This window comes from Rhineura floridana, chromosome 9 (assembly GCF_030035675.1).
Source record: "Rhineura floridana isolate rRhiFlo1 chromosome 9, rRhiFlo1.hap2, whole genome shotgun sequence".
NCBI lineage: Eukaryota > Metazoa > Chordata > Lepidosauria > Squamata > Rhineuridae > Rhineura > Rhineura floridana.
Window position 1 is genome coordinate 109138594 of NC_084488.1, and position 13977 is coordinate 109152570.

At 41.1% G+C, this 13977-nt stretch overlaps 1 protein-coding gene across 2 annotated transcripts; it reads left to right on the forward strand.

Moving 5' to 3' along the window:
• Window positions 1-892: 892 nt before the first annotated feature.
• On the forward strand, window positions 893-9629 carry HNRNPDL (heterogeneous nuclear ribonucleoprotein D like). Of its 2 annotated transcripts, XR_009757759.1 has the most exons (9): window positions 893-1128; window positions 4877-5045; window positions 5143-5304; window positions 6338-6469; window positions 6601-6715; window positions 7582-7749; window positions 8090-8182; window positions 8560-8664; window positions 9357-9629. XR_009757759.1 is itself a non-coding variant. In XM_061583194.1 (8 exons), the coding sequence occupies exons 1-7, from the start codon at window positions 1013-1015 to the stop codon at window positions 8158-8160; spliced, it is 933 nt and encodes a 310-aa protein (XP_061439178.1). In that variant the 5' UTR covers window positions 894-1012; the 3' UTR covers window positions 8161-8182; window positions 9357-9629. The 2 variants fall into 2 exon arrangements, 1 of the variants encoding a protein (XP_061439178.1); XM_061583194.1 differs by lacking the exon at window positions 8560-8664 and having other exon boundaries at window positions 894-1128.
• The last annotated feature ends 4348 nt before the right edge of the window (window positions 9630-13977 follow it).

Sequence of the window (13977 nt, forward strand, 5' to 3'; positions counted from 1 at the left end):
CATATATGCAGAAGCCTTTTGCTCTAATCCCTGGTGTGAATGGAGTCTCTGGGCCTCTGTTCGCACTGTATGCGTATACAGTCACAAACGTTGGGGGAGGGCTTCATTGTGTCCACTAAAACCCTCACCCACCCCTTTATATGCACTGGGTAACGTGGAAAAGGCCATGTAGAAACAAACTGCTCACAAGTAGGTTGTTTCGTATGGTCAGGGTGTTTGGGCAAGCACAAAACCAAAACGAAGGTTCTCTACTGTGCACACTGAAATAATCTTTCAGATGTTATGTGGAGTGCTGATAAAACCGAGGCATGACTCAATTTCCCCCTTTCCGTGTTGACTGTACACACATGCGAGGTGCATCCAGTCATAAGAATGTTAGAGCCTGCTGGATCAGACCAGTGACCCAGCTAGTCCAGCATCCTGTTTTCATAGCGGCCAACCAGATAGATGCCTATGGGAAGCCCATGTTTGACTTCATATGCTTTACGAAAACTGATGCCAGATGCGAGTTCCCTTAATCCAAATAAAAAATCAAACCCTGCCTGGAAGTAAGCAAGACCCACTGAAGTCAACAGATTTACTTCTTAGTAAATATACCTAGCATTACTGTACAGACTTACTAGGAAATGAGTCCCACTGAATCCATCCAGTAGGACACATTTCTAAGTAAACGCCTTGAGGACCCTGGTGAAAGAAGCAGTAAAGCCCTATTACTACTTTCCCGTTCCAATCCACTAAAGCAGCCGCCATTGCCCTTCCGCCACGGGCGTCCTCATTTACTACAAAACGCTCCTCCTCCCTCCGCGGCCTTTTCAGAAGTCGCTACTGCGCCTGCGCCGCCAGACGATGCTGATTGGAGGAGAGAGCTGATATATAAACGCGGAGCATCCTCTGCGCGGATCTCTTATTACGTCCGCCATTTTAATACTCTTGTTCTTCTGGTCGCCTGCTTGTTCCTCTTTGTGCGTGTGGTTTGTGTGCGCTTCTTCCCGGCCCGTTTTTCGCTTCTGCCATGGAGGACAACACCGATTACGGTAGCAGCAATAACAACGCAGGCTCCGGCATCGGCCAAGAAGACTTCGCCGAGGGCTCCAAAATCAATGCCAGCAAGAACCAGCAAGATGACGGGTACGAAGGGAGAGCAAGCAGGTGGAGGGAACAGCCTATAGCCCTGGAATGGCGGGGGGGGGAGAAGAAGAAGGGGTGTCTCCGGGCGCCATTTTGTCCTGTAAGAAAAGTAAAAAATGGAGGGGGAGAGAAGGGTTGGAAAAGCTTTATAGAGGTCCTCCCCCACGTGACTTGGCTGTTCTCATGTGCGCGTCGCTGCCCCCTTCTCGATTCCTTTTGTGTCTTACCAGCTCGCGCTTTGGCCTTAACTTCCAAGTGGGCGGAGCTAGGAAGGTGCCGCTTAAAGTGCCATGACGCAACCGACAGCCTATAAGAGCCCGGAGGGGGCGCGACGTGAGCCGGGAGGAGGGCCCCGGCGCCGTTGTGCGCTCAGGGCGACTTGTGGCAAAGCGGATAGAGGTTGGCAGGGAGCGGGTGGGACTTTTTTCTTTTTCTGGGTTGCCGATCCCTGCTGTGAGCCCGACACACCTTCTCCCTGTCAGGGGGCGCCATCTAGGGATTACCATATCAGTCTACTCGCTGTGCAATCTAATTTTTGACCGCCGCCATCCCGTCTGCCTATGTCTGCTCTGTAAGGATTTAGGGCAGGGATGGGGATGTGTGGTCCTCTAGGTGTTGCAGGACTACAACTCCCATCGCCCTTGCCCAATGGCCATGTTGGTTGGGGCTGGTGGGAATTGGGAGTCCAACAGCATCTGGAGGGACACAGGTTTTCTCTAACCTTGTTTCAGGGTAGGAGTGGGGAGCCTTAGGCCCGGTGCCAAATGTGGCCCTCTAGGTATCTTTGTTTAGTTCTTGAAACTCTTCCCAGTCCACATTCCTCCCTGGCCTTCCCTTACACACACAGGCATACCTTGGTGTTTTTGCCTGGCTGGAATGTGGCCTTGACCTCTGATAATGCCTCTTCTTAGTCTGGTGGAGGATGCAGCGGAGTATGAGTGCAAAGAAGCCAGGTAAATTTCCATTTGTTGCTCTTCCTACTTTTGTCTCTGGCACTAACCACCACTGGCATGTGGCCCTTGGAAGATTGCCCAGAAGGGAGTGTGCTCTTTGGTCTGAAAAAAGATGCTCCCCCCGCTTTAGAGTGAGCAGGTGCAAAAGGAGTGCAGGGTCTTGCTAGTTGTGTGGAAGAAGAAATGTTGACAGGCTAGCTTGCTATGTAGGAGAGAGTGGCTGTGACTACACTGATGGGTAAGATTTGTACTTTATTTTATTTATTTTATTTTTATTATTTAATTTGTATCTTGCCCTTCCTCCTAGCAGCTGCCCAGAGTGGCCAACAAAGCGCTAAATACATGTTAAATAAAAACAGATCTTAAAATACATTAAAACAAAACAGCATTAAAAACATTGAAAAAACAACTTTAAAAAAGGGTTAAATTCCTGCTCCACTGAAGTTTCTCATAATAACTCTAAATCAACTGTGCCAGTTCTCAGCCTAATGTAGTCAGCAGATGGTTGTGAGGATAAAATTTAAAAATGTAAATGTACTGCCTTCAAGTCGATTCCGACTTATGGCAACCCTATGAACAGGGTTTTCATGAGGCCGAGAGGCAGTGTCTGGCCCAAGGTCACCCAGTGAGCTTCATGGCCCAGTGGGGATTCGAACCCTGGTCTTCCAGGTCGTAGTCCCACACCTTAACCACTACACTAGTAGGTGGGTCCATACGCGTTGCCATAACTCCCTCAAGAAAGAGCGAGACAGAAAAGTAATAAACTTTTAAATAAATTTAATAAAATAAAATTTTATTATTATTATTATTATTATAAACTTCATAAAGGTGGCCCCTGCTAAAATTCTGTTCTAAACAAGTATTAAAAGATTGCTGTCTTTGTGTCTTACACTTACTCTCCTTTTCTCCTGTTGAGGTGTTTTCTTTGCCACCCCAAAATTGAAGTCACTGCTGATATGGTGTCTCAATGGAAAATAAATGGCTTGTGTTAAGGAACATTTCCTAATATAGACCTTGATACCTCCATGGATACATTCTTAGATCAATAACTTTCCACAGCCACTATGCCTACTTTTAAATTATTGGTTGGGCTGCTGTGCTTAAAATAGATCTGATCAAGGTTAAATTGGGCTTGCTTCTACTTTTTAGCTTAATCCTTTCATGTATAAGGAGATCTACCATAATCTAGTTCCTGAAACGTACGAGTTTCCATTTCAGATAAATGAACTTGATAGTTCCTTCAGACAAACAGTTCTTTAGGCTTTATCATACCCGACTGTAATGTGAGAACCACACTGACCTACCTTTCAGGGTTATTAAGATTACTGAGAACATGGTGAAATATTTGAGCACTCTAAAGCCCAATAAAATGTTTTATTGGCACTGTTCTAATTTGTGTAACGTGTCTTTCAGTTATGTATGTTGTCCTTAAAATAGCTTGTGCAGGAGGTTGTGGTGTTCTGATTTACGGATGGCAAGTGAAGCTGAGAGTGAGGTGTGATTGCCATTTAGCTTGGGTTGGTTGTCTACAAGATTTTATAATTATTTTCAGGTTGCCCTGGATTCTGAGTGCTCTTGCATTTCTCTAAATGTTTAATTGTTCCAAGACTATCCAAACCTGATAATTGTCCTTACTTACTGTTACCCTGGTTCCAGGGGTATGTTCAGGCAAGGTCTTTGCCCTAATTCTGTTCTAAGCTCTTGAGATAGGGTGCGCTATAATGAGATAAATAACTTTTTTTCCTGTAGCAAAATTTTTAAGTCATGCATTTGCCTGAAAGTAACACCCTAATCCTTTCACATTTAGTTGGAAAGAATGAACTTTCCATTAACCATGGTTAATATTATCTCTGTGTGACTGAAAGAGTAATAGAGTTCAACTTATATATGTGTGTTATTTTAAAGTGTATATAAGTTTACTTTTGTGTAGAGGTATTTGAATTAGCAAACTTGTCATATCCTCAGAATAGATATAGAACTGGGTTTTTTTGGGAATCTAGGACAGAATGTGGTTTCCATTAGCAGTAACACTTGATAGGTCTTCATTATGTTTCTCTGTAAAAAAGTTAACTCACAGTCAACCTTGAGTTTGGATTTTTGAGTACCTCCCTGCAAGTAGTGGGAAAATTAAAATAATTCTGTAGACCTATATGCGGTGACTTTGAGGACCTTTCCCCCAGTGGTTCCTACAGTAGGGTTTGGGATATGTATGTGTTTTTTTAAAATAGTTCAGCACCAATAGTCATGGAAATGATTCACTAGAAAAGACAATAAAGCTGGGGAAAACAGAAGGGAGTAGAAAAAGAGGAAGACCAAACAAGAGATGGATTGATTCCATAAAGGAAGCCACAGACCTGAACTTAAACGATCTGAACAGGGTGGTTCATGACAGATGGAGGTCACTGATTCATAGGGTTGCCATAAGTCATAATCAGTTTGAAGGCATATAACAACCAATAGTCATATTTGCTTACATTTTAAACCATGTGGGCGTTGATGTAGAACAGTGTTATAAAGGATCATCTCTTCCTCCACCATTAAAAAAGTGAGGTTCTGGATTTCTCTTACTACAGTATTGTGGCTGAGCCATAAGTATGAGAAGTGTTGGTTTTTCTAATTTATGTGGAAGGTAACTTGGTTGTACCACATGAGTAGGAGCAGTCAACCTTAGTTGTGCACCTTGCTTAATTTGTTCTGTATTGGTGTAGTGTAATTTAGCCACCTTGAGCATGTTAATGTAAAGGCAAGACATACGTTTAACAAATAATGCTCAACTCTTCATTCTTTCATTGCAGTAAAATGTTCATTGGAGGCCTAAGCTGGGATACAAGCAAAAAAGATTTGACAGAATATTTGTCTCGTTTTGGAGAAGTGGTGGACTGCACAATTAAAACGGATCCCGTCACAGGGCGGTCCAGAGGCTTTGGCTTTGTGCTTTTCAAAGATGCTGCCAGTGTTGAAAAGGTATGTAGCCATGGTGCAATCTAGCCACAAGGAGCATCTCTGATTATATATGACAGTTTATCTTCTCTAAATCTAAATTTGAACTCGTATCTTTTAGGTCTTGGAACTGAAAGAACACAAATTGGATGGCAAGTTAATAGATCCCAAAAGGGCAAAAGCTTTGAAGGGTAAAGAGCCACCCAAAAAAGTATTTGTTGGTGGACTGAGTCCAGATACATCTGAAGAGCAAATAAAGGAATACTTTGGTGGCTTTGGAGAGGTATAATCTTTGTTATTGGCTCTGTCTAGCATTAGTTTTAGGGTCTACAGTTGAAGGGCATTGTATAGCATACTTGCTGGTAAAAAGGTTCCTTGTTCTAATATAGCTGCTTGGAATGACAGTGGCCACATTTGCATGCAAAGGTAAACCAGACCTTCCGGCTTATTATAGTTCATTGTGAACGAGCAGCATGCTGATGGATGCTGCTGCCTGATTGCCTGACCGTCACTCCTCCTGTGGCACAAACGGGATCAACAAAGGGGGAAGTTTTGGCTTCCCATTATGTTCAGGTGAGAGATGGCTGTTTGTTGTAATGAGCCTCAGTCGTTAAAAGCTTGTTCACAATAAGCCACGAGAAGCAAGAACGACTGGCTTATTAAGTGCAAATAGGACGTTTCAGTAGCCTTGACAGTTTTTCTCTTGATGTAGTTGATTTGTACAGCGTGCAGAGCAGAATGGAGGAGGGCGAGCAAAAAAGGCAAACATACAAAAGATAGAAATTGTTGCTGCGCTGTTATATGTCTGGTGCTTAAGAATAAGAGATAAAAATATAAGCATTGTCTTACAGAGCTTACTGTTTAAAGTGCATCAATGGGCAAAAAGTACAGGGTTGAAGGAAGAATCAAGAGGGTAACAAAAAGAATGGGAGGCAAGTGCAACGGATACGTGTGAAGTAAATGTAGTATAATAAAAGTGTTTTTGGCTGATGACAAGGGGTTAAATAAGGATTTTGAGGAACGATGGGAAGGGAGCAGTAGTACCACACAGAAGTCTGAGGTATAGTTCTAAATGTGAGGGTTTGCAAGGGAGAATGGGTGGTAGAAGTGGGTAGCTGGAAGAGTTTAAGGTATAAACAGGGTTCACTGGGAAATCAGAGCAGAAAAGATGAAGAAAGGCTGTGCTGGCTGCGGCTGCTTGGAGTTGTGGTTCAGAATATTTGGAGGGTATCAGATTGGTGAAGGCTAGCACTGGTTATGGATAATGAGTTGGTGGAGCACGTGTGTGTATTTACAGCTTTTCAATGTGTTTTCAGATAGAAAATATTGAGCTTCCTATGGACACAAAGACAAATGAAAGAAGGGGTTTCTGTTTCATCACATACTCAGATGAAGAACCAGTAAAGAAATTGTTGGAAAGCAGATATCATCAAATTGGTTCTGGCAAGGTATCATTATTCAGTTTTAAGAGTGTGATTGTCACTTATATCTTCTCTTACATGCAGAAGCAACAATAATTAAGAACTTAACTTTCCTTCATGTATGCAGTATTAAAATTAAACATTCTGTTTTCCTCTAGTGCGAGATCAAAGTAGCACAGCCCAAAGATGTATATAGACAACAACAGCAGCAACAGAAAGGAGGCAGAGGTGCTTCATCTGGTGGGCGTGGCGGTTCCAGAGGACGTGGCAGGGGTAAGCGTGGCTTAAATCTTGACTGCTGTATGCCCAGAAACTATTTGAAATGGGGGAGTTGCAATTTGAGGGGAAGTTATTGGATTAATAGCAAATTATGGGTCATGGGTGTAGGAAAGATGAATGGTGTTGCTCTTGGCGCGTGTCTTGTTTCTGCTAAAAAGGCAACGTAGCATTGCAATAGCAAAATGGGAACCAGATTGGGAAATGTCATAAGTGTCTTGGTGTGTTGCATGCCTACATCAGGCTACAGCAGAGAGAGAAGAAAAGAGAAGCAGGGCTATTCAGTTGCCTCTTGAAAGACCAGCAGCCTTTGACTCTTCCTCTTCCCCAAGTGTCACCTGGCAGCAGGCATTCCATCAGGCTACTTAAACTGTTTCTGCCCAGCTTGTTCTTAAAAACTGGAACTTCAAGAGCTGATGCCTGCCTTTGCTTATTTCCTCCCCCCTCTTATTTATTTATTTTTATTTATTTAATTGCACTTTTAAACCGCCCTATAGCAACAAGCTCTCAGGGCGGTGTACAACAAGATAAAACCACATTTTAAAATACGAACAAGTGTGGATTACACTATACAATTATAAAACATATTTAAAAACAAAATTAGAATAAAAATGAAATAAAAATTACAATTACAGTTAAATTTAAATTAAAATTAAGCTTTAAATGCCTGGGCATTTTTTGGGCATTCCTTTTTGTGTTGCATCTTGTAAGTCTGAGGCCAGGGACTGTCCTATATCTTTATTGATTTGGGAGCCTTTTCAGATGAAAAGCAGGGTAACAACGCTTTAAATGCAGCAACTTCTAAATTTTCGCTGATACAGGAAAGGGACTAAAGATTTCATGCCATGGTCAATTCATTTTAGGTCAAGGCCAGAGCTGGAACCAAGGGTATAACAACTACTATGATCAAGGATATGGAAGTTACAACAGTCCTTACAGTGATCAGAGCTACAGCAGCTATGGCGGATATGATTATTCTGGGTACAACTACCCTAGTTATGGCTATGGACAGGGATATGCTGACTACAGTGGTAAGCATATTTTTTTTCTACTTTGCCTCTAATCTATACTACAGATTTAAACTGATTTTACTATTAGTCTTTCTTGCCCTGGCACCTGTGGGGTAGGAGGGGGCAGGGAGAAGAGGGGTTTGAGTATTTCTTACAGAATTATTGTCATCCTCAAACTGAGTGTTAGGAGTCTTTGTGATAAAACTGATAGTTCATGTAAGATATTCCAGAACAATTCTGATACCAGTTTGGTATAGCAGCTTTTCTCTCTGTTTAATACAAAGGCTAACTTGTAATAGCTATCTTGAGCTTGTGTTGTGCTGAGCTGGGCTCTAAAGCTGCAGATTTTGTCTCTTAACAGGACAGCAAAGCACATATGGAAAGGCATCCCGAGGTGGCGGTAATCACCAAAACAACTACCAGCCATACTAAAGAAATATTTGGAAAGAAACAGGTGTGTATTGAGTACAAGTGTCACCTCCCTTATGTCTAATCTAATTTAAAGATCAATAGACAAATGAGTAAAAACCACTTTTCTTGGATAGCCTGATTTTTTTTAAACATTAAAATGTGTTTTAAAATGTGTTTTTAAAACTCTTTGCTTTAAGTGTCTATAGATCTTTAACTCTGTAAAAGGTGGTTCATCGTCCTTAGTACTTCAGAGAAACATAAGAGTTTTTCTGCTTACATTGTGTGCCAAGTGGTGTAGAGGAATAATTAAACTTAATAGAAGTGTTAACCAACAGGTAAAGTACTGAAATGGGTACAACTTAAGCAAAACAAGATTGTTGTCTTCTAACTCTGACATTATACCTTGTTTGTACCCGCCAGCGGGAACTTCATTGCAGGCCGTGTGTCACCCTGACCACGTCTATCTCTGGGGGTCGCACGTTGCAGGCAGAGCGCAAGGCATACACCAGAAAACGCTGTCCTGTGGTATGGTCTCTTCCAACTTCATGTACCAGCGTAAAGATTAAAGTGGAAAACTTCAGACTTTGGCTTCTTTTAAAAAAAATCTTCTTTGAAGATTTAAGTGTCTTAACTTAAAATGGTTTTTTACAGGAGTTAAAGTGCATAAATGCCTTTACAGCTTAATCATTTTTGGTCTTCTGTTTAGTGTTGTATATCAATTGTGGAACCTCGTTTTAAGTGTTCGTTCTTTAAGATTTAATGCTTGCTTTTTTTCTTTATAGCTATTAGTGAATTCTACAAACCAAAACGAACTATTAAATCTGGGAACATTAAAGATCATATGCAAATGGCAGTTTCTATTTTAATCACCTGGCTAACAATTTTCCTTGTTGTATTGCCACTTTCTCTTTCCCACTAGCAGTTGAAGCCATGAAAGGCTCTTCTACAGCTTGGTTTCTAGTAAACCAAGAACTTGCTTGCTGAGTTTCTACAGTTCTTTGACATAGCTCCATCATTTGAGCTGAACTGGTACATCTGGGCACGGAAAGTGCAATTGGGTCCTCAGAAATATTTCATGTTAACAGAGCTGCATATGATCTTTAACAGTGAAGCGAGGAATAAATAAAGGACTTAAAGCAGTTCATGAAAATGGACCTTTTAAAAATGCTTGTAAATGTTGCACAAGTCTCATAATGATTTTTGTCTTGGTTTTATAGGTAGAGATTCTACAGGAAAGCCATCTTGCAGAACATCAGGACTGACTTGGAGGGTGGTCTTCGTGACATGAGATTATTTTGTAAAAGACTTTTAGTGTATGACACAACAGTGTCCAACTGTACATAGTGGCCGACTAGTTTTCTTTATGGTTTTTACTTTTTTGTCCTTTTGTCATCTGTGTTATGATGCCAATGTGGTTCTTGTGTTTATACAATTTTTATTTGTATAATTTCTTGTTGAATGACTCAAATAAAAATGCTTACCTTCTGTGATTGCTGTCTTCTGCATTTTGGGAATACCATGGCATTCCTATATTAGGATCAAGAACGGTCTTAAAATGTGCCTCTGAGTAGCAGTGCACCAATTTATAGATATACATACTGTGCCATAAGAATGGAAGAGTGTATGTGACTTGACCGTTAAAGGACAGTATTTTAAGCTGTAATGCAACATGATTGCATGAAAAATCCTACTCCTTTTTCCATTTAAAAGCCTCCTGTGCCCTGCTCATGCCAAAAGTTGTAGCCAGTCCTTTTGAATGTCTCTTTCATAGCCACAGGCTTTTAAAGCTATCAGGTGCTGAGAACACAGGAAGCTGCCATACGCGGGATCAGATGCTTGGGACTGAACTTGAGACCTGGATGCAAAGCGGATGCAAAGCAGATGCTCTGCCTCTGAGCCACTTGCCTTCCCTCTTTATACAGTCATGCTCCCCTCTATAATCAAAGTCTTGTGGCACCTTAAACGCTAACAAATTTATTATGGTAACTGTATAAAGTTTAATAGAATACAGCCTTCTTCATCAAATACAAGAAGTGTTACCCTCAGTAGATAGGTGTATATGTACGTGTTGGGAGGGAATTGTAAAAAAAAAAAAAAAGGCAGAAAAGGTCAGGTTACATTGAACCTTCATCCAATATATTCTATAATTTTCTATAAATCACACTTTTTGGGGGTGAATTTCTACCTCAATGAGATTTCCAATGTATTGTGGGCTGATGCCTTGACCCCAGAAAATATTTGCATCTGGCATTGGAAGAAATGTGCTTGACAATCCCCAACATGTAGAGCCAGAAAACGAGGTAGAATATTTCTCTGCATTTGACTTGTTTTTTGGTGTGACCCTGCCCCTGACCATTTTTCTATGGAAAAAAAGGATAGAGGTGTTTACTACTACAATCTGCTGACATTGGGTGGGGTAGCGAATGCACCCCAATGCATTTCTGGGACATTTTATGCCCCAAGAGTTTTTTGTTTCCAGAAGAAATTGTAACTAGTAATTGGCTCACAATTGGGGGTGTTGTACAGATGACAATTGGACAATGTCCTAGAAAGACTACCATGTAGGTCTACTTATATGTACATTTCACAAGTAAAACTACTGGGAGGGAGAGGTTTGCCCCAGAAAGTTGGATAGTTTAACTGGCCAGTCACAAAAGCAATTGATACAGACATTCTGGGAATGGTAAGATGTGGTTAGTAACAATTCTGTCCTGATTCAGTCCAGAAGTAACAGCATCAAACTGCTTGATAAATTTTAAATTCATATTATAGTCTCATCCCTTTGAAGTTCATTTGTTCCATTATGGCCACCTTAAGAGCAGTTACTCACTGCACTAGGCCATTTATTTATTTAAAATATTTCTATCCCGCCCTTCTACCCTACAATAGGGTACTTGGGGCGGCTACAATAAAATTGCACACATAAAATACACAATAAAAACACAAAAGTACAGTAACTTAAAATGCATGTACTATTAAAATACATAAAATGCATTATGCATACACATACGACCATACATGGATATATGTGCAGACACATCTGTGATTCCTGTATCAAAATTTGTAAGGCCCTTGTTTTATTGTAATATTTTTATAGCATTTACTGGCATTAACTAGTTTATTAACCCTAAACGAACCATTTAGATAAATTGGTATCCTTAATAATAATGAAGGGGGGAAGAGACAGGCTAACAGCCTTGCCTAAAACTACCTAGGAAAAACTAGCTCCCCAGTTCAGTCCCCAGCATCTCTAGGTAAGATGAAAATGACTTGGTTGAAGCCCTGGAGAGCAGACAGTGTTGTTCTACACCGTATAATGCAAACTACCTGTGCACTTTTGGATGGTCTTGTACAATATTTTAATTTCTACATTACCCTATCAATATATAAGAGGTGTACAGCTTTAAAACAAAGCATCATTTAAAAAACTAAAAATACAGATAAGGTGACTGGCTAATGCTTTAATCTGAATTCCTCTACTGAGCAGGGGGTTAGACTCTATGGTCTTACAGGCCCGTTCCAACTGCTACTATTCTATGATTCTAATCAAAAGTAAAAATTAAACAGCCACCAAGGCTTGCTGGCATAAAAAGGTCTTCAAGAGATACCTAAAAGTCAAAAGCAAGGATGCCTGTGGAATCACTGCTGGAAAAGTGTTCCACAGTATGGGACCAATGGCCCTAAATGCCCTTTGTAGTTGAAGCCAATTGGGTATCTGTAAGACAACTAACATAGCTCCAGATGAACTCAGTGATGGAGTTAGCCTATAGGTGCAGGCTATCCTTAAAGTATCCTGGTATATATTAGGTGTAATATATACATATTTAAAATATACTTTAAATTTCCAGCGGTGTAGTCATGTTAGTCTTTTGCAGCAAGAACAGTTTTGTGGCACCCTAAACACTGACACACTTATTATGGCATGAGCTTTCCTGGACCACTGTCTATTAGATTCATAAAGCATTACCACAGTTGAAAGTACATGTGTGTATATATATATATATATACAAACACAGAGTGCTTTTTTTTTTGTTAAAAATTAAGATGCTGCTACTCGAAGATTTATAAAAGTGCTGGGGGTACCAGCAACCAATGGTTGCAATGGGCAGCCCAAACAGAGGTGTCAGCGGTCTGTATCGGTGAGTGCCATCACACAAAAGAGCCCTGTATATATGCACACATGGTTGGGTGGAGATAGGATTGGAAACAGAAATGAAATACAGAAAAGTACAGACATAACTACATAATAAACTACCAACCTTGACAACAAGTGTTGGCAGCACAGACATCCTGGCATGGTAAGCCAACTAAAGCTGCAATACATTGTCTACTCAGTAGATGTTCCATTGGGCTCAATGGGATTTACTCCTTGGTGTGTATTGGACTGCAGCCTGCAATCCAGTACACACCCAGGAGTAATTCCTATTGAACCCAAAGGAGTTTACTTCTGAGTAAACAGGTATTGGATTGCAGCCTAACACATATAGCATGGTTAACTGTAGTGTGGCTGATTCAGTGCACCAGTGTGATAATACTGAACCTTCCGCTAAAAGATAACAGCCACCCACTGGTTTCAGGAACCAACCCTCTCTCCACTGCAACTCCGCCTGATCTGAGTCTCTTGGAGCCTCTATTGCTTTGCTGAAAGGCTCTTATCTATAATTCGGAATGTTCTCCACGCAATGGCGGCATTTCTGTGACAGGAATAAAGCCACTTTATGTTCCCTGTATATGTTGTTGTTAGTTCCATATGATGGGGCCGGGGAGGGTGGGAATAGGATGCATAAACCTAAGACAAACCTCTTATGTCCGGCATGGGAAGGCAAAAGGCTGCTAGGGCGGCACTTCTATTGTCCGCTGCTGAATTGTTCAGCTATTATCATCATTTCCCCCCCTTAACTGTTTTTTGTTGTTTTTAAATTAAAGTTGGGCTGTTTATTTTATTTATTTATTTGATTTATATCCTACCCTTCCTCTCAGCAGGAGCCCAGGGCAGCAAACAGAAGCGCTAAAAACACTTTAAAACATCATAAAAACAGACCTTAAAATACATTAAAACAAAACATTAAAAACATTTTAAAAAGTTTTTAAAACATCTTTAAAAAGCGTTTAAAACATTAAGAAAACCACATATTAACAGCAATTCTACCACAGAAGCAGACTGGGATAGGTCTGAACTTAAAAGGCTTGTTGAAAGAGGAAAGTCTTCAAAAGGCGCCCAAAAGATACCAGATATGTTGTTATGTGCCTTCAAGTCGATTACAACTTATGGCGACCCTATGAATCAGTGACCTCCAAGAGCATCTGTCGTGAACCACCCTGTTCAGATCTTGTCAGTTCCGGTCTGCGGCTTCCTTTATGGAATCAATCCATCTCTTGCTTGGCCTTCCTCTTTTTCTACTCCCTGCTCTTTTTCCCAGCATTCTAGTGAATCCTGTCTTCTCATGATGTGTGCAAAGTATGATAACTTCAGTTTCATCATTTTAGCGACAGTTCTGGAGATGGCGCCTGCCTAATATTCAAGGGGAGGGAATTCCACAGGGTAGGTGCCGCCACACTAAAGGTCCGTCTCCTGTTGCGGTGTCATTGTTTTTAATTTCCTGACGCGCAACTCTGGACTGCCTTTTTAAAATCTATATCCCGCGGGACGAAGAGCTGGTGAAGAAATAATAAGTGATGAAGTCACAACAACAACTACAACAAGAGCTAAGAAACGGACAGCTAGAGCGACGCAGCAGTTTAATTGGAGAGACGCCATGCGCCAGGAGGGGCTACCTGGACGCTCTACCTCCCTCCCTCTTTCTCTCTCTATGGTGCTCTAGCCAACTAGAGCTCAGG